At 42.2% G+C, this 25,520-nt stretch overlaps 2 protein-coding genes across 4 annotated transcripts; both read right to left on the reverse strand.

The window, feature by feature from the left end:
- Positions 1-4,068: 4,068 nt before the first annotated feature.
- On the reverse strand, positions 4,069-25,520 carry LOC113141693 (C-type lectin-like). 3 transcript variants are annotated; one of them, XM_026326278.1, is made up of 5 exons: positions 25,435-25,520; positions 25,143-25,274; positions 24,539-24,650; positions 24,350-24,426; positions 4,069-4,182 (listed from the first exon to the last, which is right to left on the reverse strand). In XM_026326278.1, exons 1-4 carry the CDS (start codon positions 25,453-25,455, stop codon positions 24,359-24,361), a joined length of 333 nt encoding a protein of 110 aa, XP_026182063.1. In that variant the 5' UTR covers positions 25,456-25,520; the 3' UTR covers positions 4,069-4,182; positions 24,350-24,358. The 3 variants fall into 3 exon arrangements, 2 of the variants coding, with proteins under 2 accessions (XP_026182063.1, XP_026182060.1); XR_003296778.1 differs by having other exon boundaries at positions 4,079-4,137; positions 24,305-24,426; XM_026326275.1 differs by lacking the exon at positions 4,069-4,182 and having other exon boundaries at positions 24,227-24,426.
- Positions 4,130-5,490, reverse strand: LOC113141592 (type-2 ice-structuring protein-like). Its single transcript, XM_026326107.1, has 5 exons — positions 5,287-5,490; positions 4,901-4,986; positions 4,622-4,744; positions 4,380-4,491; positions 4,130-4,259 (listed from the first exon to the last, which is right to left on the reverse strand). Exons 1-5 carry the CDS (start codon positions 5,345-5,347, stop codon positions 4,192-4,194), a joined length of 450 nt encoding a protein of 149 aa, XP_026181892.1. The 5' UTR covers positions 5,348-5,490; the 3' UTR covers positions 4,130-4,191.

Below are 25,520 nucleotides of genomic sequence, written 5' to 3' on the forward strand. Positions count from 1 at the left end.
GTCTCCCTCAGTGTGTGACCCAGACCCTCATGCCTTGCTCCCCTTGAGTCCCTGTCTTTGTCTTCATGTTCATGGTTCATGTCCTTGAGTACTCCTGTTTTGTGTGTTTGTTTCTTGTTTAACCCTGTTTGAGTTCAATAAGGCCCCTTTTCCTTTACCTCTGTGTCCTGTGTGGGTGAAATGTACTCCCGACCTTGTCTCAGTTCATGACACAAAAATCCACCATCAGTTCCCCAAACAGCTCCCAGATCATGATGAAAGGTTGGATAAGAGTTTGGTTTTCTTTAATACACATGGCTGAACTAATAAACACTGAATAAAAGTCATAAAATGTTTCCCCTTAACACATAATAGAATATTTATTATTTTAATACTTATTTACTTATTGGTGCTTCACTGGGTGGCTCAAAGAGTGGCATCTGGGAAACTGTGAAATTGATTCAGGGCGTTGCTGAAGAACATTTATGCTCAGCAAACAGCCTCACAAAATAAATACCAGTGAGTCCAACTCCCTGATCATCTGGTGTCTTGTCTTTGACAGGCTGTCAGTCTTTACAGGTCTGTTCCCTACAGAGATATCAGCCTCATCTTTAACATCTGCATCATCTTCACCATGAAGACTCTGATTCTGGCTGCTCTTCTTTGTGCCCTGTTGGCTCTGACCTCAGCTGAGGGTGAGTATTGTGGTTTATCCTGCACCCTGTGTGTGTATATGAAAATAAAATTCATATTCATGTAAAACACATATATGCATGTATTGTATGTACAGTACTGTGTAAGTTTTAGGCACAAAAAGTAAAGTATGTTTTCAGAAATGATACTATAAATAGCTATTTTAGAATTATTTTATAGTGGTTTTCTCTCATTTTAGTTTCTGTGAATCAATTTTTCCTCAGTTTGTGGATTTTTTAAGGTTTTTAGTAATTTTATTGACTTTCTAATGAAAGGCTAACAGCCCCATTATGGTTCTCTGGTCTAGGGGCCCCTGAGACACTCTGGGCCCCTGAGAACCTGCTGAGACAGACATGTTCAGTAATCCATCCATGAACTAAAGTTCCTAACACTTGTACAAGATTCAGTTCTCTGCTCAAGAAAATGAAACGTTACTTCTGGTTGATGCCTCATTGACCCCAACTATAAAACGTAGAGATTCTGTTATTGGAGTTTTAACACTCTGTAAGAGTTAGACCTCTGAAGTTTACCTGACCCCATGAATTTACTACAAATTATACTGCACATTTCTACCTGTTGAATCACTTCAAGGCACCAAATGGATTTATACTTCATACAGTACTTCTATAAAACATGAAATATGTCCTGAATTGTCTTTATGGTCATTTCTCTATTTTATCACTTTCATCAAAGGTGCTGCCCCAAAACAACAAACATGGAAGTGAAAAATTCATGAACAGCGTCTTTCTGGGATACATGTAAAAAAGCATGGATTGGAGGCTCTGATGCACAACAGGTAACAGATTCTGACACTTTACACTCATATACTATCGTCTGCCTCATAATGAACCGCCCACATTAACCACTATGCCACTCAGGTGTGTTATGGTAGTTGAAGGTAACGTAGGTATAAGTCCTGCTATCCAGGGTCACAGGGGGCTAAGGTCTCCAGGTGGGTCTGAACTTGTTCAGCTTCATCCTGTCAGAAGCTGATGACAGAGACACAACCCACTGTTGTCTCTGAGCAGCTGCAGCCCTCATCATCTGTCCTGCTCTTTGTTTTGGTTCCTGACACATGTGGAGCTGTGGCTCTTGATTTGTCGTCTGCTTTACCTCACAGTCACGTCACTCACAGTGTGTCACCGGCGACAGCGTTGTACTTGGTCTGTGCTTTTAACAGCTATTGTAACTGTGTATCCAGAGAACGTCTTTCTCAAAGACAGATTTAAAAAGTCACACTGAGGCTGTATGTCTGTGCCAGCCAGCCAAGTTACACTATGCATGCTGGGACACCATACATCACCACTGACTATACATCACCCACAGGGGGACGCCTGGCGCAAAGCACCCTGGGTAAAGGAAAACTGGCTGGTTACCTTATCTGTTCTATTGTTCTACTGTGTGTGTTCTGGTTGTGAATTGTTCATTGTGTGTTCTGGAGTTAATACAGGGGTTTGGGAGCATGTGTGTCGTGTTTTGGGGAGATGGGTTAGTGGCACCGTAAGTGTGGAGGATTGTTGTGGGAGGGACCTCCCTGATGATGGGGGCCTGTAGGGAGAGTGAGTTTGTTATGCAGAATTGTGCAGCTAATAAAGGAGAATATAGGTATGTGCAGTGTGTGTACACTCATAAAACATAAAGAACTAGTGTGTGTGTGTGTGTCTTCTTAGCTATCTAGCTGCAGTCTAGGTAGACCTGTCAGATTGCTGTAATATAAAATACTATCCTGTTCTCTTGTTCCGGAAGGGTTCATGGTTCTGGGCTGATGGAACACCTCTCAGATACACAAACTGGTCTCCTGGACAGCCTGATAACAAGGATGGCAATCAGAACTGCATTCAAATGAACTTCGGAGGTAACTCACCAAACTTTGGTAATAGACAATCTGTCTATATACTGATGTGACCATGGCCTCAATAGACAGTCTCAGGTCTTGGTCTGTAGCACTGACTGACTCACATGTTGTTGGTACTTACAGCTAAGAAGCTCTGGGATGATGGAGACTGTAACCGTGGTAACCCATCTGTCTGCTCTAAGAGGCTGTTCTGATCCCAGGTCTGATCCAGAGTCATGAAAAGCACAAACAAAATAAAAGTATTGAAACCACCTGCTCTGTGTTTGTGGATCCTGTTTGTGCTACAGATAATCTCCTTCTTGCATCACACTGGCTTATGTCTAAAAGTGACTTTGACATAGAGAGTAAAACAAAAGGATTTGCCTTCCCATGTAATCCTGTTTATTAGGGATTTTTCTACCAATAAAGTACATGTAACATTTCTTTTTCTACAGAAAGTCAAAGAAACAGCGTCATGTTTAAAAAGTGAAACCCAGACCACAATCGGTAAGATTGACAGTAGGATTTCAAAGCTTAAAAATCAATTTAAAACGTGTCAAATCTGGTTTTGAAACAGAAAAACAGATCAAACATTTGAAAATTAGATTTAAATGTGTGAAGAAATGTCTTTGTTACTGTCTGTGTTAAAAATGTGTCCAGCTGCTGTTCCAAAGCTGTCCCTCTTCACGGTTAGAATCCAGGTGGAATTACTCATGTCCAGTAAACACGTCTAAACAAGTTTGCTCTGACTGTTTGCAATGAGCAGGTGACAGATCAGCTTTGGGCGACATGTGAAACTGATCCAGGGCGTTGTTGGACCAGAGACACTGAGTCTGTCTTCGTGGAAAGGCATTATAAATGTGATGGAAGTTTTCCTCTTCATGAGCTTGTGCAAATTTCCATAACAGAAAAAGTTTACTCAACATCAGTGATCTCAACATCTTCATCTGTGTGTTTCTCTTCCTCTGTAGTTGGATATTTCCCCCTGATGAAGTTAACACAGTGACGTCGTGTGGACAGGTGCGTGTACTGCAGGCTGTACAGCAGGTACAACAACATACATGCTGAAGCTAAATCAGCATCAATACAGCTTTTATTATAAAGTTGGCCTCAGTGCCATGTGGTGGTTTTATGGCTGTACTCTAGGAGGCTGTGGCCTTACATGTCAGTGTGATATTTCTGCTGACCTGAAAACTGTTTAACACCATAGTTACAGTTCACAGTTTAACAGGTTTGGAATCATTTTTTTATTATGTTCAGTATTATAGTAGAGGATTTTGACAGAACAGGAGCTATAACATAGAGTCATAGACCACATGGATTTAATGCTTGACATTTTTATTTTTGCTCTAAAGGAGAAAGGACAGTTCAGAATAAAGTGGAGCTCAAAGCATTCTTTCCATAACACATTCAGTCTGCTCTTATTAAAGGCACAAAACCTCAGAGACAGTCCAGCTCCTGTTTATGTTACTTGTCTCTTCCTTCCTTCAGTAGCGTTACAGCCATAGAAAAGAAACAGATGATATATACTGGATATGATAGAAGATGTCAAATGAGATACAGTAGAATTCAGGTTCTATGAGACTGATGGCACAAAATGTGAGAGTATGCAAAGACAAACACACCTCCACCAGTGTTTGTGCTTTTCACAGGGATTTCATGCCTCTGGATCAGACCTGGGATCATCACACGTTCTTAGAGCAGACAAAATGCATAAGGCTGCCACAGTACTCGTCACCCCAGAGCTTCTGAGCTTTAAATATCAACATGTGAGTCAGTCAGTGCTATAGACCAAGACATGAGACTGTCTATTGAGGCCATGGTCACATTAACATAACGTTTGTTTTATTACTCTGAAATTTTGGTGATTTACCTCCGTAATTCACTTGAATGCAGAACTCATTGCCCCATTCGTAGTCAGGTTGTCCAGGAGCCCAGTTTGTGTATCTGAAAGGTGTTCCATCAATCCAGAACCAGGATCCCCCCTGGAGAACAGAAGAAAATAAAATGTAGTGATGTGTTTCAGTTTTCATTGTGATGGTGACTGTATTAGGATAAAGCCTGTATCAGCAGTGTACTTTTCTCTCAGACTGTGTGAACTGTTGAATGTTTTACCTTTTGTCCTCCAATCCATACTGTTCTAGTCCATTTGCCGTCAGCGATCACCTTCTGAATTACTGCATAGTCATCTTTGTCACGCACAGATGCAAGGTTTGCATTCTTGTTCCGACAGTTTACCTACAGTGCAGTTAGACAGTGGAGTCAGTAAAGAAGCAAAATGAGCTGAGTAGTAGGAAAACACCAAGGCAGGAATAGATGCCAGTGTTAAAGTGAACACAGACCAAATAAACAGTGTAGAATCATTGTGGACTGAATCCACATCACTCTGATTACCTGAGCGTCATTCCAAGACATATATCTGGGAACATAGGTGAAGCAACGGCCATTATTCAGAGCCCAACCAGAGGGACAAGACTGTCCTAAAGACAAACAGAATGAGTAATATTGAGTTTGTGGTTACACAGCTCTGTTTTTGGGAAAATTGATAATTATCTTTGTTTCACTTCATTGTTTGGGCTAGTAACATCCTGTCAGCATCATTTCCAGAGACACAACAGGTGGAAAGACATTATATTGATCCATTTCATATCTGTGTTGGGCTCTAGGAAACTTAACGCAGAAGTCATTTGGTTTGATCCACAGAATATATACATTTATAACATCTGGATATCTATTCCATAAACATATATACACACAATATATAGTGTAGTAATACTCACCCTGAGCTGTGTCCAGAGCCAACAGGGCACAAAGAAGAGCAGCCAGAATCAGAGTCTTCATGGTGAAGATGATGCAGATGTTAAAGATGAGGCTGATATCTCTGTAGGGAACAGACCTGTAAAGACTGACAGCCTGTCAAAGACAAGACACCAGATGATCAGGGAGTTGGAGTCTCTGGTATTTATGTAGTGAAGCTGTTTGCTCAGAATAAATGTTCTTCAGCAACGCCCTGAATTAATTAAAAAAATTCACAGATAACGGCTGTTTGAGCCACCCAGTGCAAACGGCAGAGAGAACACCACAAACCTTAAGGCCATAACGTCAAAGAACGTCCTAATGTGACTTTTACTGTGTTTATTAGTTCAGACGTGTCAGCAGGACAGACTGAACAGTGTAGACAGTTGTAGGCAGCAGAGATACAACAAAAACCTTTCAGATCCCTTTTAAACAGATTGTTGCTGCTGATGTTGTGGATGTAAATAAAAGACAAAACCCAGCTGGTGGAGAATTTCTGGGTAAATGTTGATGGGAGCTGTAGTTTTTGCTCACACTAGCAGCATGTTAGCCTGCTACAATGCTGAACAAACATATTTATTATTCCACCTGCTCAGAATCAGCATGAACAAATGAAATATCACCTTGAGTCAACAGGCAGTTTTAAAGAAAACCAAACTCTGATCCAACCTTTCATCATGATCTGGGAGCTGTTTGGGGAACTGATGGTGGATCTTTTTTGGAGGAGGAAAAGCTGCAAATTCAGGACAGTGAAATTAACTTAAGTCAAACAGGCCTGCAGTGATAGTCAGCACTAACTAATCCAGTCTAAACTGAAACCAGGTCAGACTGTGTCTATAAACCAGTCATTTACCTAAAGTGATGTCAGTGTAACTGATGGGGCTGTTTGGTCGTACTGGTGTCACTGATCAGGTTTCAAGTCAAGCCAAAGAAAGATGGACTGTCAGGTGTCAGACATTAGTGACCTGCTAGTTATTTTCCAGTCTGACAGTGGTGCCATATCTCAGTGAAAACTGTTTTATTAGTTAACCTTTACGTTGTGTAAAAATGTCATTAGAGGACAAAGCAACAGAATCTCAGAGCAGTGTGAAGAAGCAGGAAACTGTCATCAACAAATTTAGATCTCAGGTTAACAGAAAATGAACAGGTTTGAATAAAAAATCAAATATCCTTACGATAAATTCAGGAATTTCCAGTAAGACCTCTGCTTCGGGCTTTTGCTGTCTGAGATATTCACTAAATACTCCATCGCTCTCGGCCATCTTCCTGATCTACTTATGGATTTTTGGTGGTTCTTCTCAGATGGTGGCTATAATGCTCACCAGTCCTCGACCTCCTTCCGTCCTCTTAGTGTACGGTCTCAGGATGCTGGATTTGGGGTGAAACTCTCCATGCATTGTGAGGAGCTTCCTTGTCTTGACATCAGCGGCCTCTATCTCCTCTTTTGGCCAGCTTATTATACCAGCGGGGTATCCGATGCCCGGCAGGGCATAGGTGTTGATGGCTTGGACCTTGTTCTTCGCATTTAGCTGACTTCTTAGGACTTGCTTTACTCTCTGTGGCTGCTTTACTTGCAGCTTCTTCTTGATTTCCATCTTCCTGTGGGATTTCCAAGGTTCTCGTAGCTTCCCTCAACATGTGCTCTGCTGCCTTTTGGCAATTCAGTTCCTTCAGTCCTGACAACCCTTTCTCTCTCTGTTATCATCCGACCACACTTATCCAGTTCAAATGACATTCCAGTGTCATTGCTGTAGACCCTGGTGGTGTGAATCAGTGAGTCGATGTCTTCGATGTCTTTCTTGTAATCAATCAGGGCAGTCTACAGGTTAGTCAGTCTGGTCTTACAGAGTTCTGCCACCCTGGTGTTCTTCCCCATTCCTTTATGGGCCCTGCTCAAGTATTCAGCCATGTGCTTACTCGTATTAGCTGCTATGATGCCTGACAGGAGCTTCCATGTTGTGCAGAGACAGGTTATTAGGTTGTAGTTGGATGGGATTGCCCCCTTTTGGGGGTCCTTCAGGATCAAGACTGTCCTTCCTTCAGTTATCCATTCAGGGTGAGTCCCATCTACTTGCAGCTGGATCATTTGATCTGCCAGGTGCTCATGGAGTGGAGTTAGCTTCTATAGACAGTAGGTGTGGATCATGTCAGTTCCTGGTGCTGATCAGTTCTTCATGCCTGGGTTTCCAAGTTTCCATATGTCCCACATCCTCTTCATATAGTCCCTTTCCCTGGGATTACTTAGGTAGTAGTGTTCCAGCAGTTCTCTATTCTCTGCCCTGATCCATGAGTGTCGTGTTCCAGTACCCCAATTCATATCAGACTGCCCTGGTTTCCCAGCACCAGACACAGACCTTGTTGACCCGGGCAACGTCTGAGCTAGTTTAAGAATAATAGTAATAATAATAATAATACTTTTATTTATGAGGCGCTTTAAGAACAGCAGGAGATGACACAAAGTGCCGTACACCAAAACAAACAGGAAACAGATATACATAAAAGAAGAATTTTAAAAACAGGTCAAAAGTTTTTCAAAATAAAACAATAAAAAAAAGTCCATAATCAATTCATCACACCGGTCCAAAGACCTGGGTATAGAAATAGATTTTAAGTTGTGCTTTGAACATAACTAATGTAGGGGTTTGTCTTATGTGCAAAGACAAATTGTTCCATAGCCTTGGGGCAGCAATAGAGCTCTATCTCCAAGAAGCTTCCTCCTCGTTTTTGGTAGAACCAGGAGGTCGGCTGATCTAGGGAGTGGCTAGGAGTATAAGGGTAAAAGAGTTCAGTAAGATAAGATGGGGTAAGGCCATTTAAAGATTTAAAAACAAATCATAAAACCTTAAAATGAACTCTAAAAGACACTGGCAGCCAATGGAGTGCAGCCAGGATAGGTGTGTATGCTTGTATTTTTGCGTTCCAGTTTAAAGATGAGCCGCTGCATTTTGGACCAGCTGGAGACGTGAAAAGGATGCCTGACTAACCCCAACATACGGAGCATTACAATAGTCAAGGCGTGATGTAACAAAGGCATGCATTACTAGCTCAAAGTGCTGCCTTGACACTAGAGGTCGTAGTTTTGCCAAACGCCTTAAGTGGAAAAAACTGGATTTTACCACCGCACCAATTTGCTTATCAAATTTAAGGTCCGTGTCCATTTTGAACCCTTAATTAGTGACCAGTGGTCTAAGATGTGATGTCAAGGATCCTAGATTAACATTGGAAGATTCACTGGAAGCACTAGAGCCAACCAGCATTACTTCCGTCTTTGCCTCATTAAAGTGAAGAAAATTTAATGCCATCCAGGCTTTAATGTGATCAAGACATGCGAGCAAAAGTGCAATTGAAAAACCCTCCTTTTGCTTCAACAGAAAATAAACCTGGGTATCATCTGCATAACAATGGAACGATATGCCAGGTCGTCCGAAGATGAAACCCAGAGGAAGCAAGTAGAGGGAATAAAGCAAAGGCCCCAAAACTGAACCTTGGGGAATGCCGGAGGACACACGAGCAGAGGAGGATTTAAAGCTGGCAAGACCCACAGAGAAAGTTCTAGCTGCCAGGTAAGATCTAAACCACTCCAATGCAAGACCACTGATACCTACAACATCATGCAGGCGAGAAATCAAAATGTGGTGGTCAACTGTGTCAAAGGCAGCAGATAAATCAAGAAGAATAAGAACCAGGAAATCGCCAGTATCAGAACAAGTGAAAATATCATTAAAAACCTTAATTAAAGCTGACTCTGTGCTGTGATGTGGTTTGAAACAGGACTGGAAGATCTCTAGGATCTCATGCTCATCCAAAAACACTTTCAATTGAGCATACACAACTTTTTCTAATACCTTTGAAAAAAACGGTAGTCCAAAAATAGGTCTATAATTAGCCAGCACAGATGGCTCAAGACTAGGCTTCTTCACAAGCGGTTGCACTTCCGCATGTTTGAAATTAGAAGGAACAACACCAGACGATAGAATACTGTTAACCCTCTGGGGTCTGAGGGGGTTTTGGGGGCCTGGACAAATTTTGACATGTCCTGACATTTGTGCTTTTTTCAGTGTCTTTTAAACATAATGTCTAAAGTCTACACTGTAATCAGCACAAAATTGGCTACAATAATATGTGAGCAGCAAGTTTATACATGATTGTGTTTTTGAGAAAAAAGTGTTTATGCATGGTTAGTGCAAAACTACAATTTTTTACTCACTGAAATAAGACCATAAAACACAAACAGAACATTGGTTCACAAGACTTTGGAGACCTTCATGTTGTAGGCTAAAGTGTTTACTTCACAATGTTGTGAATGTCATCTTGTTCACACATTCACAGTAAGCAATACACTGATTTAAATTTTCTAAGACACTTTTTGTCCAGAAAGGCCATATGCAAGAGGGTGTGTCTGAGGATGAATAGTCATGTGATTTACCTGAGAACACAAAAGACGCACTGAACGACCAGACAAAGACGCGCATAATGAGCCTTTCAGTCAATGTAGATGGCACAGATTAGTGCAGCACAATACAAAACAATGAGGAGCCAAACGATCCTCATTTGAGTTAAAATCAGTGTTTTTACTCTGAGGACAAACTAAACTATTTGTCTCTGTGTGGAATACAAGAAGCGCTTTTTCACGTGCGTGACGCGCCATCATCCAAACGCGCAGAAAAAGTGAGTAAATTCTATGATGAAGTTTGATATTTTGTGTCATTTCTCGGGGGCGTGCACATATTTACCTGGTTCACCTGAGATTATTTACATGTGAACAGTGGACAGTGTACAAGGCGGGACCGCATTACCTGTAATGAGGTGAGACAGGAAAAAACTTCTCAGGAAAGACTTCTCCTTACGTTCATACGGATTAAATAAAAAGTGATGATTTGTTTTCGACTTGAATTGTTTCACTTAAAAGAAAACATTTCAAGCTTTCTAGTTATATAATTCTTATTTTTATGAGGCAAATATTCGCTGAGATTCTGGTTATTTTATTTACGCGTCTGTGAAGAGAAATGGCAGAGACAGAAAAGGCCGAGAGCGCACCCTGTCGGCTTTCTTTAATTAAAAAAAGCACAACGTTTTGTTGTTATTATGATGGTATACCACTAAAACTAGAGCCTTTACAGATTTGAATGATATACTTTTTTTATCTGTACGATCAGAATTGACGGAGTAATTTAAGTTTGTTTCGGCCTTATCAGAGGTATATTATTAGACTTTGAGCAGCATTTACCTTCACTTGTCAGATCAATCTCCTTTAATCTGAGACTTAAACCTGGAGATGACAGTTTCATGATACTTCACGCTGCTCTGAGATTCTGTTGCTACTGGAATACCTCATTGCAAAAATAAGCTATAGAAACACAGTTGTTCAATTCTAATCAATATCAATGTCACAGCTAGAGGATTTGGTTGGCTCTCTTAATCTCTCAGGCTCCCCTCGCGATCCAGCTCCACACTGGTTTTTTAAAGAAGTTTTTCCTTGTGTAGGCAAATTGGTGCTTAACATTATTAAATAACAGTAACATGTTTTTCATATTTCTGTCCATAATATATTCAGTTCATGCTAATTTGTGAGCCTGATCCCCCCTGAAATACTGCACATCATTTCAGTCCTGCCACCCAGAACCACAACTATTCTGAAAAAGTTGACCTAGGACGTCCAGATGGGGGCAGCACTAATCTAAAGTAAATGGTGACTGATTCACTTTTGCAAGAAAATAAGTGTTTGTCTGATGTTTGGATGATGATACATCAGTGTATTTATGTAGTTTTGTTTCATGTGCAACACCATAGTCAATAAAACATGATTCTTGTAACTTCTATAATTATAGTGGTGGTATATTATGGTGGGGCAGGAATTAACAATAAGCTGTTCCAAAATGATGTTCAGCTTCATTTATTTATTTATTTATTTGCTATGCCTGGTGCGATTTGAAATTTCATAATACAGGAGCCATGAAACACAGACCAACTGGTTTCAATGCTGATAGACTTTTATTTTGACATGAGCCAAGAAAGAAGAGTCAGACTGCAGAATAAAGTTGAGCTCAAAGCATTCTTTCCATAACACATTCAGTCTGCTCTTATTAAAGGCACAAAACCTCAGAGACAGTCCAGCTCCTGTTTATGTTACTTGTCTCTTCCTTCCTTCAGTAGCGTTACAGCCATAGAAAAGAAACAGATGATATATACTGGATATGATAGAAGATGTCAAATGAGATACAGTAGAATTCAGGTTCTATGAGACTGATGGCACAAAATGTGAGAGTATGCAAAGACAAACACACCTCCACCAGTGTTTGTGCTTTTCACAGGGATTTCATGCCTCTGGATCAGACCTGGGATCATCACACGTTCTTGGCACAGACATATGGGAGAGGAGTCTGACAGTTCAGATCGTTCCAGAATCTTCTACTTGTAAGTACCAACAACATATGAGTCAGTCAGTGCTGCAGACCAAGACCTGAGACCTGAGACTGTCTATTGAGGCCACGGTCAAATCAGTATCTAGAGAGAATGTGCTGTTTTCGTGAAGTTTTTGTGGTTTACCTCCAAAATTCTCTGAGGTGGGAGTTAAAGACCCCTCTGACAGTGTGTTCGGCCAAACATTCCCAACAGACCCTCACATTACGTTTGGGCCTGCCAGGTCTTTCCCGCTTCCTCCTCCGCCAGCCGATTCAACTCACCACCAGGTGGTGATCAGTTGACAGCACTGCCCCTCTCGTCACCTGATTGTCCAAGACATACTGCTGAAGGTCAGATGACACGACGACAAAGTCGATCATTGACCTCCGGCCTAGGGTGTCCTGGTGCCTTGTGCACTGATGGACACCCTTATGCTTGATCATGGTGTTCGTTATGGACAGACTGTGCCTACTACAGAAGTCCAGCAACAGAACACCACTCGGGTTTGTATCAGGGAGGCCGTTCATCCTCCTGCGGGTGGTGGGTCCACAGAAGGGCAGCCCCACGTTGCTCTTTCGGGCTTTACCCGGCTGGGCTCCATGGGGGGAGACCCAGCCACCAGGTGCTCGCCAACAGGTCCCAACCCCAGGCCTGGCTCCAGGGTGAGGCCATGGAGAAGGACTACCCGTCGGCCCCGAAGAGATTCTGGCAAACCGTCCGGCACCTCAGAAGGGGGAAACAGTGCTGTACAAACACTGTTTACAATGGAAGTGTGGAGCTGCTTACCTCAACTGGGGATATTGTCGGACGGTGGAAGGAATACTTTGAGGATCTCCTCAATCCCGTCAACACATCTTCCATAAGGGAAGCAGGGGCTGGGGATTCGGAGGTTGAGCCATCCATCACCCAAGCCGAAGTCACTGAGGTTGTTTGGCAGCTTCTCGGTGGCAAAGCTCCGGGGGTGGATGAGATCCGCCCTGAGTACCTCAAGTCTCTGGATGTTGTTGGGCTGTCATGGCTGACACGCCTGTGCAACATTGTGTGGCGTTCGGGGACAGGACTCCTGGATTGGCAGACCGGGGTGGTGGTTCCTCTTTTTAACCTCTTACCAGCAACCCCCATTTTTTGCACAAGGGCAAAAAATGCATACCCAAATTAATCTAGCTGTTGTCTTTACATTTTAAGGGTTATATTGATGACCTTGGTATCACTTTCCAGTTTATTGTGAAAAAGTCAGAATATGGATAAGTCATACTGTACTAAATTTACACAGCCACAAACTTGATAAAAATGATTGAAAAATCCTCGTCTAGTTTTATTGTGTTGTTTTTACTAGAGAACTTGAAATGAAGGTTGATCTGGTGAATCTAGTAACAAAATGGATCAAGGGTCACACTTGTTGACCACAAGAGGTTTTAGTCAAAAATAAGCTAAAAGTGATTTTTCAGCAGTGTTTTTTGTAAGACTTTGCCCAGGCGGAATTTGGGGAGTTTGTAGAACTTGGAGAGTCCAAAAATGGAAAAATGTGCCAAAATGACTTTATGGATGTGTGGAACTGTAAAACACCATATTTTCTTATATAAATCAACAAGACTAGGAAAACTACTCTGTGATGGAGTGGACCGTCACTAAGCCAACAGGAACAACCATAGCCCAAACACATAGCATAAATTTCAGTTATTGAGCACATTTACACTTATTCACACATATATGAACATTGCAATTATAAACTTACCTTTGCCATAATTTTCTCCCCAATCACCAACATTCCACATAGGCTTCAAGGGTGCACACTTGTCGTTCTATTTATCCAATATTTCCATAAGATCAAACATTCGCAAACATTCCATTACAACACGCACTACATTCCATTTCTGAATTTCCTGTTCCAACCAGAGCAAACATGAGTTCCGGGTATATATAGCCCCACCTAATTAATATGGGATATGACGTCAGAGGGTTGGAGGCCTTAGAAGACGCCTCATTCTATTGAGAAAGTGTGGTGGAAGACAGTTGGATAAGCTGTGGGGTTATATGTGCTGAACGATCAACTGTACGTCACAAATGGTGAATGTTTCTAACTGAGTTTTGTTACAAACAAAAAGAAAGGATTGCTGAGAGACTTCTTGTTATTCTTTGCATGGATATTATAGAAGAATATCCTGACGAAATACTTTGCTTTGTTTGCTGTACCTGACAAGGACAATTGCAATAAAACTTTTAACATCTAAACGCTACGGACTTTGCCAAGGTTCTTTTGGATAGGACCCCGTCACATACTCGTAACATGTTTTTATTCTAAAAATAAAGATAAATAATAAACTGACAGTATCAAAACTAGTTACAAAATATCAAAACTACTGACAAAGTATCAAAACCATTGACAATGTTTACAAACTATTTACAATGCACACAAAATCCACAATTCTGCATTCCAAAACACTGGGTTGTTCTAGTGTGCTCCTCACTGTGCTTCGCCTTTTACGCAGGGCAATTTGCATAACTTCCCAGAACATTTCAGCATCATATGATATGTCATTTGAAAGGGAATTTTATTCGCTACAACTTGAGTCAATCATTAGTGAAAAGCATTGTGACTGGCAGCTTACAGCTACATGTGAAAAGTTACACCCCTTCTATGAAGGTAATGTGAAAGGTGTGAACTTTCATTGGTTTACTGGATAGAAAATAGGCAAACATTGGCTAAATTGGTTGAATAACATCTCATTCTCTTCAGGAAACCCCGCTGAAATGAAACCTACCTTTTGTTTCATTATTGGCAGTACATACACGGTAAGAACAAGCGGAGAAGTAACCAAAACAAAAGTTGTTGTTGAAGACTGAAACGCGTACAGTGATGGATTTATGGCTTTTTCTCAAGAATAATACATCTTTTGGACCTAAATTGCTTTATACCGTTTGAACTATGAGACTTTAAGCTTTCATTTGACATATATATTGTTACACTTCATTCAAAATTATTCAGCAATTTTTGGTGTAATATCTGGACATTTCCCCCACCGGATCGTTAGCGATCTACCGGACGGCAACAGGTTTTATGAAGGGGGACCGGAGGGTGTGTTCCAACTACAGAGAGATCACACTCCGCAGCCTCCCGGGGAAGGTCTTTGCCAGGGTGCTGGAGAGGAGGATCCGGCTGGTGGTCCAACCTCGGATCCAGGAGGAACAATGCGGTTTCCGTCCCAGCCGTGGAACACTGGACCAGCTCTACCCCGTCTCGAGGGTGCTCAAGGGTTCATGGGAGTTTCCTCTACCAGTCCACATGTGTTTTGTGGACTTGGAGAAGGCATTCGACCGGGACCCTAGTGACATCCTGTGGAGGTGCTCCAGGTGTATGGGGTCCGGGGCCCTTTGCTGAGGGCTATCTGGTACAAATGGAGCAGGAGCTTGTTGTCAGTAGTAAGTCAGACCTGTTCCCAATGCGCGTTGAACTCTGGCAGGGCAGGATTACTATTGCAACAACACATCATCAGTAGGGTAAAACTAACCTGTCTCACGACAGTCTAAACCCAGCTCACATGCCCTGTTAGTGGGTGAACAATCCAATGCTTGGTGAATTCTGCTTCACAATGATAGGAAGAGCCGGCATCCAAGGATCAAAAAGGACACGCTGGAGGGACTATGTCTCCCAGCTGGCCTGAACGCCTCGGTGTCACCCGGAAGAGCTGGAGGAAGTGTCCTGGGAGAAGAAAGTCTGGGTATCCCGGATTCGGCTACTGCCCCCACAACCCGGCCCCAGAAAAGCGGAAGAAGATGGATGGATGGATGGACGGATGGACAGATGGACGGATGGATGGACGGACCTCCAAAATTCATCTGTAGGCAGTGCTGAACACCCTGATAGTTGTCAGGTTGTCCAGGAGCCCAGTTTGTGTATCTGAAATGTGTTCCATCAACCCAGTACCAGTTACCCTCCTATAAAACAGAATAGAATAATAGAATAAAATGATGGAGGCTGTTTGCTGAGCATAAATCATCTTCTTCAGCAATGCCCTAAATTAGACTAAAGGTTTTGCAAAAAATTTGCAATTTGCAAAAAATTACATTTGTGTCTTAAAGCGTAAACATTGTGTTTACTGAGACAAGACCTAAAGTTTGTTTGGATCCAGTTTGGACTGAAGCCACGTGGAGACTTTAGAGTCTTGGAAAATATCTTCAGTTGAGCAGCTAAACCTTCTTGAGCTCATTTAGCTCCTCAGTTCATTTGTCAGAAACATAGCAGTGTTAATTTTGACAGCAGATTTTAATTTAGTTTTAGTCATACTCTTTTGACTAAAATGCAATTTTAGTTTTAGTCATATTTTAGTCATCTGCTTTGTTTTAGTTTTAGTCTGTTACGCTATTGGTGTGGTGTCGGTGAAGGAAAGGCGTGTGGACCCAAGTGCAGGACACAAACTTTATTCTCCTTGGATCGTCCAGGGCTCAGGCAGAAACAAAATATCCTCCACTACTCGGCGGACAGGCAGACAGGACAGAAACACTCTTCACCTATTGTATTACAATTCGTAGTAAACGTAAGTATAAGTAATTCCGACGGGGAACAAAGGAACACAGGGGATATATATACACAACTCAAGACACAGGTGATACTAATGAGTAAGGACACAAAGCTGCATGGGATTAACACAAACAGAACTAGAACACAGGAAACTGACCAAAATAAAATACAAACAGGAAACCAAGACTCAGGGCCTAACAGTACCCCCCGCCCCCCCAAAAGGCCGGCTCCTAGACGACCTACAAGGTCCCATCACAATGTCCAGGGTGGGAGGGAGGGAAGGTCAGGCGGCAGGTCAGGGAACTCTGGCGGCTCAGCGGGGACAGGCACGTCGGTGCACCGAGGTTCGGGCTGCTGCGGTGGAACCTCAGCGGGGATGGGCATGTCGGCGCACCAAGGTTCGGGCTGCTGGACGGGGACCTCAGCGGGGACGTCGTTGTCGGCGCAGCGAGGCTCGGGAACCTGGACTGGGACCTCAGCGGGGACGTCGCCGTCGGCGCACTGAGGCTCGGGGACCTGGACGGGGACGAGGGTGGCGGCGCACTGAGGCTCGGGAACCTGGACGGAAGCCTCAGCAGGGACGTTGTTGTCGGTGCACTGAGGCTCGGGAACCTGGACGGGGACCGGAACTGGAGCCTCAGCGGGGACGTCTTCGTCGGCGCACTGAGGTTCTGACTTCCACCTCCTAGGGCGGCGGAAACGGCGGAACTGCGGCACCTGGGCTGGTGGTTTAGGCGGCTCAGCAGCAGTGAGGAGGGAAGACTCCAGGCCTAACATAGTTGACTAAATCTACTGTAGATTTAGTCGACTAAAATCTATTGGGTTTAATTTAAGTGTAATTTAGTAAAACTATTGTAATATACAAAATATTCTAAATTAAAATGAAATGAAAAACAAGTTGCATTAAACATGTATGGAATATGGCCTTTTCATAAAAGACCAAAAATTAAATATGCATTCTTTATAACTTGCATATGACATTCTTCATTCTTTAAAACAAAAGAGCAACTCCAAAATTTTTAAGAGAAAAACTGTATTTAGCAGTAAGGTCATTGCATCAAACGTGAAATTGACTATGTTCTCTTTGTTTTCTCCCAGCTGTTGCCATTTCATTATATTTTAAGTTAGCAGGGGCCAGTAGTCTCTACTGGTCAGTCAAACAGGGACAGTGAAAGACAGAAACCCAGTGTAGGCTATGATGATGATGATGTGTACTCGCACATCCTGCGTCACCAGGTGGATCAGTTACTTTTCAAATGTGTGTCTAAGAAGATTAATTCTGATTGGATCTTTACTAAAAACGTCCCTCACTCACATTTTTGTCTCGTTTTTATTAGTCAACGAAAATGTCAGTATGTTTTTATTTAGTTTTCATCGTCATCAGTTTTTATTTAGATAACATCACGTTTTCGTCTGTGAAAACTTGTCCACGAAAATTATAACGAAAATACTTTGTCAACGAAATTAACACTGAAACACAGTCAGGATAACACCAGAGTATCTGGAGCTCAGTGACTATAAATTTTTATGTGATGGAATCTGTAGCCCAGTTGTTATTAATGGACTTTGACTAGTTGACAAAATGAGCTGATATCACCTCACACCAGAGAAGTTCCTATTATCTATCTACCTGGATGCCTTCCCACGAAGACAGACTCAGTGTCTGGTCCAACAACGCCCTGGATCAGTTTCACATGTCGCCCAAAGCTGATCAGTCACCTGCTCATTACAAACAGTCAGAGCAAACTTTAATGTCGCCTGATAGAAAATAAATAAAAAGTTCAATAACATGTTAAAACAGCTGGAACCGTTTCTCCTCTCAGGACATGTGTTGGCAGAGACTAGAGGCTAAAGGCTTTTTGAGCTATTTCCCTACACATATATCAAATGTCATCGTGATCACAAGATCAACATATTTCAGGAGAACAATATCTGGATTCAACCCTCATGGCCTCATCTGTGCAAACCACAATCTACAATATTATTAAAGATAAAAAAGTCAGCTGGGATTGGCTCCAGCAGATCCCTGTGACCCTGTTTAGGAATAAGTGGGTATAGATGATGGATGGATTTAGATTAGTGCTGCCCCCATCTGGACGTCCTAGGTCAACTTTTTCAGAATAGTTGTGGTTCTGGGTGGCAGGACTCAAATGATGTGCAGAATTTCAGGGGGGATCAGGCTCACAAATTAGCATGAACTGAATATATTATGGACAGAAATATGAAAAACATGTGACTGTTATTTAAGATACAAGAGGAGACAACTAAAGTGTCCAAACCTCATTCTGTCTCAGAACTACAGCTCATTACTGTGACACAAGCATTTTACTTACTGTCATACATTCCTCTGTGCATCCACCTGGGGGCGCTGTTCTCTACTATTCCTGAGGAGATCTGCTGTTTAATGTGATGACTGATCAGACACACACTTTTCTAAATACACTGATGGATGCACATGGATCAGTGTCAGGAGACCATCAGTCCTAATGTGTTCAAACTGTAACTAGTAGTTAGAATTTGAGCAGCATTTACATTCACTTGTCGGATCAGTCTCCTTTCTGTTAATCTGAGACTTAAACCTGGAGATGACAGTTTCATGATACTTCACACTGCTCTGAGATTCTGTTGCTGTGTCCTCTAATGAAATTATTTCACAACAACTAATAAACTGTTTTCACTGACCTATGATCCCTCACAAAAACATTTTCTCGAAACCTGATCAGTGATACCGGGGTTTTGGGGGGGGGGGGGGGGGGGTTCAAGTCCTGACCAGGGTGTCTTCGCCCTTCGGCAAGGTCCTTAACGCTACTGGCCTACATCTTTACAAAAACAAGCACAGGAGTCATACCGGCTCAGACGTTGCCTGGGTCAACAAGGTCTGTGTCAGGTGCTGGGGAACCAGGGCACCCTGATATGAAGTGGGCTACTGGAACACGACACTCAAGGACCAGGGCAGAGAATAGAGAACTGCTGGAACACTACTATCTAAGTAATCCCAGAGAAAAGGGTTATATGAAGAGGATATGGCACATATGGAAACTTGGAAACCCAGGCATGAAGAACTGATCAGCACCAGGAACTGACATGATCCACACCTACTCTCTAAAGAAGCTAACTCCACTCCATGAGCGCCTGGCAGATCAAATGAACCACCTGCAAATAGATGGGACTCACCCTGAATGGATAACTGAAGGAAGGACAGTCTTGATCCTGAAGGATCCCCAAAAGGGAGCAGTCCCATCCAACTACCATCCAATAACCTGTCTCTGCACAACATGGAAGCTCCTGTCAGGCATCATAGCGCCTAATACGAGTAAGCACATGGCTGAATACTTGTGGGGGCCCAGAACGGAATGGGGAAGAACACCAGGGGGGCAGAATACTGTAAGACCAGACTGACCAACCTGTGCACTGCATGGAGTGATTACAAGAAAGACAAGTCAGGACATGTGTTGGCAGAGACTAGAGGCTAAAGGCTTTTTGAGCTATTCCCTACACAAATATCAAATGTCATCGTGATCACAAGATCAACATATTTCAGGAGAACAATATCTTGAGTAACTATCAGTCACCTCCTTCATGACATGGATGACATCAAGCTATACACCAGGAGTGAGCGAGACATCGACTCACTGATCCACACCACTGGGGTCTACAGCAACTGGACACTGGAATGTAATTTGGACTGGATAAGTGTGGTCGGATGATAACAGAGAGAGAAAGGGTTGTCAGGTCTGAAGGAACTGAATTGCCAAAAGGCAGCAGAGCAGATGTTGAGGGAAGCTACATGAACCTTGGAATCCCACAGGCAAATGGGAATCAAGAAGAAGCTGCAAGTAAAGCAGCCACAGAGAGTAAAGCAAGTCCTAAGAAGTCAGCTAAATGGGAAGAACTAGGTCCAAGCCATCAACACCTATGCCCTTCCAGGCATCGGATACCCCGCTGGTATAATAAGCTGGCCAAAAGAGGAGATAGAGGCTGCTGATGTCAAGACAAGGAAGCTCCTCACAATGCATGGAGAGTTTCACCCCAAATCCAGTATCCTGAGACTGTACACTAAGAGGACGGAAGGAGGTCAAGGACTGGTGAGCATTACAGCCACCATCTGAGAAGAACCACCAAAGATCCATAAGTAGATCAGGAAGATGGCCCAGAGCGATGGAGTATTTAGTGAATATCTCAGACAGCAAAAGCCCAAAGCAGAGGTCTTACTGGAAATTCCTGATTTTAGTTAAAATAACTAGCAGGTCACTAATGTCTGACACCTGACAGTCCATCTTTCTTTGGCTTGACTTGAAACCTGGTCAGTGACACCAGTGAGACCAAACAGCCCCATCAGTTACACTGACATCACTTTAGGTAAATGACTGGTTTATAGACAGACAGTCTGACCTGTTTTCAGTTTGGATTGGATTAGTTAGTGCTGACTAACACTGCAGGCCTGTTTGACGTAAGTTAATGTCAGCATTGTAGCAGGCTAACATGCTGCTAGTGTGAGCAAAAACTACAGCTCCCATCAACATTTACCCAGAAATTCTCCACCAGCTGGGTTTTGTCTTTTATTTACATCCACAACATCAGCAGCAACAATCTGTTTAAAAGGGATTTGAAAGGTTTTTGCTGTATCTCTGCTGCCTACAACTGTCTACACTGTTCAGTCTGTCCTGCTGACACATCTGAACTAATAAACACAGTAAAAGCCACATTAGGACGTTCTTTGATGTTATGGCCTTAAGGTTTGTGGTGTCTCTCTGCCGTTTGCACTGGGTGGCTCAAACAGCCGTTATCTGTGAATTTTTTTAATTAATTCAGGGCGTTGCTGAAGAAGATTATTGCTCAGCAAACAGCTTCACTACATAAATACCAGTGAATCCAACTCCCTGATCATCTGGTGTCTTGTCTTTGACAGGCTGTCAGTCTTTACAGGTCTGTTCCCTACAGAGATATCAGCCTCATCTTTAACATCTGCATCATCTTCACCATGAAGACTCTGATTCTGGCTGCTCTTCTTTGTGCCCTGTTGGCTCTGGACACAGCTCAGGGTGAGTATTACTACACTATATATTGTGTGTATATATGTTTATGGAATAGATATCCAGATGTTATAAATGTATATATTCTGTGGATCAAACCAAATGACTTCTGCGTTAAGTTTCCTAGAGCCCAACACAGATATGAAATGGATCAATATAATGTCTTTCCACCTGTTGTGTCTCTGGAAATGATGCTGACAGGATGTTCTACACAGAGCTGCACTGCCCAAATTCCAACCCAGTCTATTAGAGTTTGTGTTATTGGACTTTGACCACTTTGTTCATCAGAGTTAGATACAACATCCTGCACATTTCCTTCTCTCTGACTTACTTTAAGGCAAACTAAGGGCTTTGTACTTCTTCATACATTAAGACACATCAGAAATAAAACCTGATTATTTCCTTTATGGTCATTTCTGTATTTTCTCACCTTCATCCAAAGATGCAGCTGTGGACCAAAAGAAAACTGTTTAATAATTATGGACATAATGAGTTTTAATGTGTCAGAGGAAGAGATGTAGTCAGATCAGTCTTTACTACTTTACACAGCTGAAATCTGGAGGACAACTCAGCAGGGCTGAAGAAGAAAAAAAGTGGAGGAAGACTGATGGGTTGAGACACCTGAGGCTTACAGAGAAGAAGAACTACAGGCCCTGTCTCCACCCTCCTCGTGGGGAACGTGCAGAGTCAGAGGGATTATAAGAATAAAGCTTAAAGCTCAGCATTCTAGTCAACAACAGATGGTGCAACCCTGCTCACATCACCATCAACGAGTGGATTCATGGCCCGGACATTGAATTTTGTGCTGTTGGACTCCAACTATATTGGACTATATTTGGAATTTTCTATTTTAAACTTGTCCTGTCCAGCTGCCTCCACATACAGTACTGAGGATCTGGATGCCTTGATCAACCAGCTCCAGGTGGTTTTAATGAAGCAGCTACAGGACAAGTCAGGCATCACTAACATTATAATAAATAACATTAATAACTATAATGTCAATAATACAGAGAGATGACAACTACCACAGAGTATGTGCATGTGAATGTGTGTGTTTGTTACCGAATGTTACACACAGCAAGAGCAGGAGGCACCAAGCTGCTTGGAGACGACACCCATGGGCTCAGACTGGAACACAGGCTTGTGTTGATGCTGTTGTTCCAGCTGAGACTGTTCTTCGTTACCAAAATAACAAGTCGTGGGTAACGCAAGATATCCAAATCATCATCATCATCATCATCACCATCGTCATCAACATCAAGAAGAAGAAGAAGATAGGTAGATGAGTGTAACAGTCCTAACACTACAGACCTGTTTGACTTTAGTTAATGTCACTGTCCTGAATTTGCAGCTTTTCCTCCTCCAACAAAGATCCACCATCAGTTCCCCAAACAGTTCCCAGATGGCCATCAAAGGTTGGATAAGAGTCTGTCCTAAACAGATGAGATACTGAGCAGGACCCTCAAGCTCCCAGTCCTCTGGTGGAGGACCCAAGCTTTGAAGGACAAAGACACCTCCCACAGGAATGATTAGGGAAACTTGATTTGTAAAGGGAATATGGTCAATTTTAAAAACCTCAACCCCCACAATGAACAGCCTACATTACCCACAATACAACTGAACTGCTGACAATGATGGTCACGTGTTATGTTACATGTGGAGGTTGCTAACGTTGATTCATTTTATCAGATTTCTCCTCTAAATGAAATTTACAGTCACTGACCTCCAGAAACTTTGGTCTTATAGGACACAATAAAATTAGATTTTTTAATTTGTGTTCGTGCTGAGGAGAGCATAGGTGTGAACCTTTTTAGTCTAATTCAGGGTCTTTCTGAAGAAGAAGATGTATGCTGAGCAAACAGCCTCACTACATAAATACCAGAGACTGGAATATTAGTCACTTTTAGCAACAACAGCATTGTTGAACAGAACAAATACATATAGAGTATATATATATTGCAGCTTTCAGGTGGAAAACCATCTCCCCTTAAAAATTTAATATGGCACACAAAATTTTTTTCATATTTTTTCATATATATATAAATATTTATATATCAGCTCATGTCAAAGGCCACTGGAGGTCCTGTACGAGAACTGTTCTGTGTATCTAGAAAAACATTTATTTGAATGAAGTCAAAGAACCTTGGAGCACTAGTCAACACTATGATGAAGTCCAAACTCAAAAGAAGTCGGACTCGACTTGTATGTAAATATAAGGTCGTCTCATTTACCTAAAAGTATATATTTTCCTCTGTGTAACTTCTACTACTGTTTGGTCTTGGGGTGATATAGAGGTAGATATTCTGTATCTGTGTGTTGGATCCAAGTCTAGTCCAAGTCCAAGTTTATTGATGGATGGTCGGGTTTTCAAGCTGGTCGACTTTAAAGAGTTCCCAGAAATGACCCCACAGTTCTGTGAGTCATTTTGTCAGACCAACAGCCAGAAGAACCTCGGCTGAGGGTCCTAGTGAGCCGAACCAATACTACAACTACAACAGACTATGGGTCAAATGATGGCAGCACTTATCAAAACTAAACTATGTCTGATGCATCGTTATTTAAAACATAAATCTTGTAACTTTGATAATTACAGTCCATATTGTGGGGCACAAAATTCCAATAAGTAGCCTCAAAAATAATGTTGTACAGTATCATTTATTTATTTATTTGCTATGTCTGGTGTGATTTGAAATTTCATAATACAGGAGCCATAAAACACAGACCAACTGGTTTCAATGCTGATAGACTTTTATTTTGGCATGAGCCAAGAAAGAAGAGTCAGACTGCAGAATAAAGTGGAGCTCAAAGCATTCTTTCCATAACACATTCAGTCTGCTCTTATTAAAGGCACAAAACCTCAGAGACAGTCCAGCTCCTGTTTATGTTACTTGTCTCTTCCTTCCTTCAGTAGCGTTACAGCCATAGAAAAGAAACAGATGATATATACTGGATATGATAGAAGATGTCAAATGAGATACAGTAGAATTCAGGTTCTATGAGACTGATGGCACAAAATGTGAGAGTATGCAAAGACAAACACACCTCCACCAGTGTTTGTGCTTTTCACAGGGATTTCATGCCTCTGGATCAGACCTGGGATCATCACACGTTCTTGGCACAGACAGATGGAAGAGGAGTCTGACAGTCCAGATCATTCCAGAACCATCTACCTGTAAGTACCAACAACATCTGAGTCAGTCAGTGCTACAGACCAAGACCTGAGACCTGAGACGTTCACGTTAATATGGTTTGTTTTACTATAGTGACATTTTGGTGATTTACCTTCAGTAAAAATGTGTAGACAGTCCTCATTGCCCTGATAGTTGTCAGGTCGTTCAGGAGCCCAGTTTGTGTATGTGAAAGATGTTCCATCAGTCCATTTCCACTTGCCCTCCTATAAAACAGAAGAGAATCAAATGTAGTGACGTGTTTCAGTGTCTGATGAAGACAAATCCAACCACAGGACACTGACTGTGTTTAGGGTTGATGGAGGGGACACAGAATAAGTCAGGAGAGACACATTCAGGCTGGTTTGAGCTACAAAGCCATGAATTAGTTGTTATGTGTCAACATCAGTCACCAAGAGTCAGTGATTATGTGAACAGTGCAGAAAGAGAATTCAATAGTTGTTCTTTAAAGAAGAACTTCATGACATCTGATAAAATGACTGAGTGTCTGATCTGAGTCAGTGTTGGTTTGGACTGAAGTTTGACAATGAGGAAGGAGAATCAACATTAGCAGCTTCTACCATAACACATGTCCATTGTTGTCAGCAGTCCAGTTGCATTGTGGGTAATGTAGGCTGTTCATTGTGATGGTGACAATATGACATTAGGACAAAGCCAATATCAGCTGAGTATTTATCTGTCAGACTGTGTGAATTTACCTCTGTAACATCATGGCCTCCAAGCCATATGAGTCCAGTCCCTTTAGCATCAGTGATCACTTTCTGAATCACTGCATACTCCTTAGCATCACGCACAGATGTAAGCCATCCGCCCTGACGAAGACAGTTTTTCTACAGTGCAGATAAACAGACAGTGGAGTCAGTAAAGAAGCAAAATGAGCTGAGTAGTAGGAAAACACCAAGGCAGGAATAGATGCCAGTGTTAAAGTGAACACAGACCAAATAAACAGTGTAGAATCATTGTGGACTGAATCCACATCACTCTGATTACCTGAGCGTCAAGCCAGGTCATGGCTTTGGGAACATAGGTGAAGCAACGATTTTCACTGGGCCTCCAAACGTCACGACAATCAAAGG

Source organism: Mastacembelus armatus, chromosome 18 (assembly GCF_900324485.2).
Source record: "Mastacembelus armatus chromosome 18, fMasArm1.2, whole genome shotgun sequence".
Classification (NCBI taxonomy): Eukaryota; Metazoa; Chordata; class Actinopteri; order Synbranchiformes; family Mastacembelidae; genus Mastacembelus; species Mastacembelus armatus.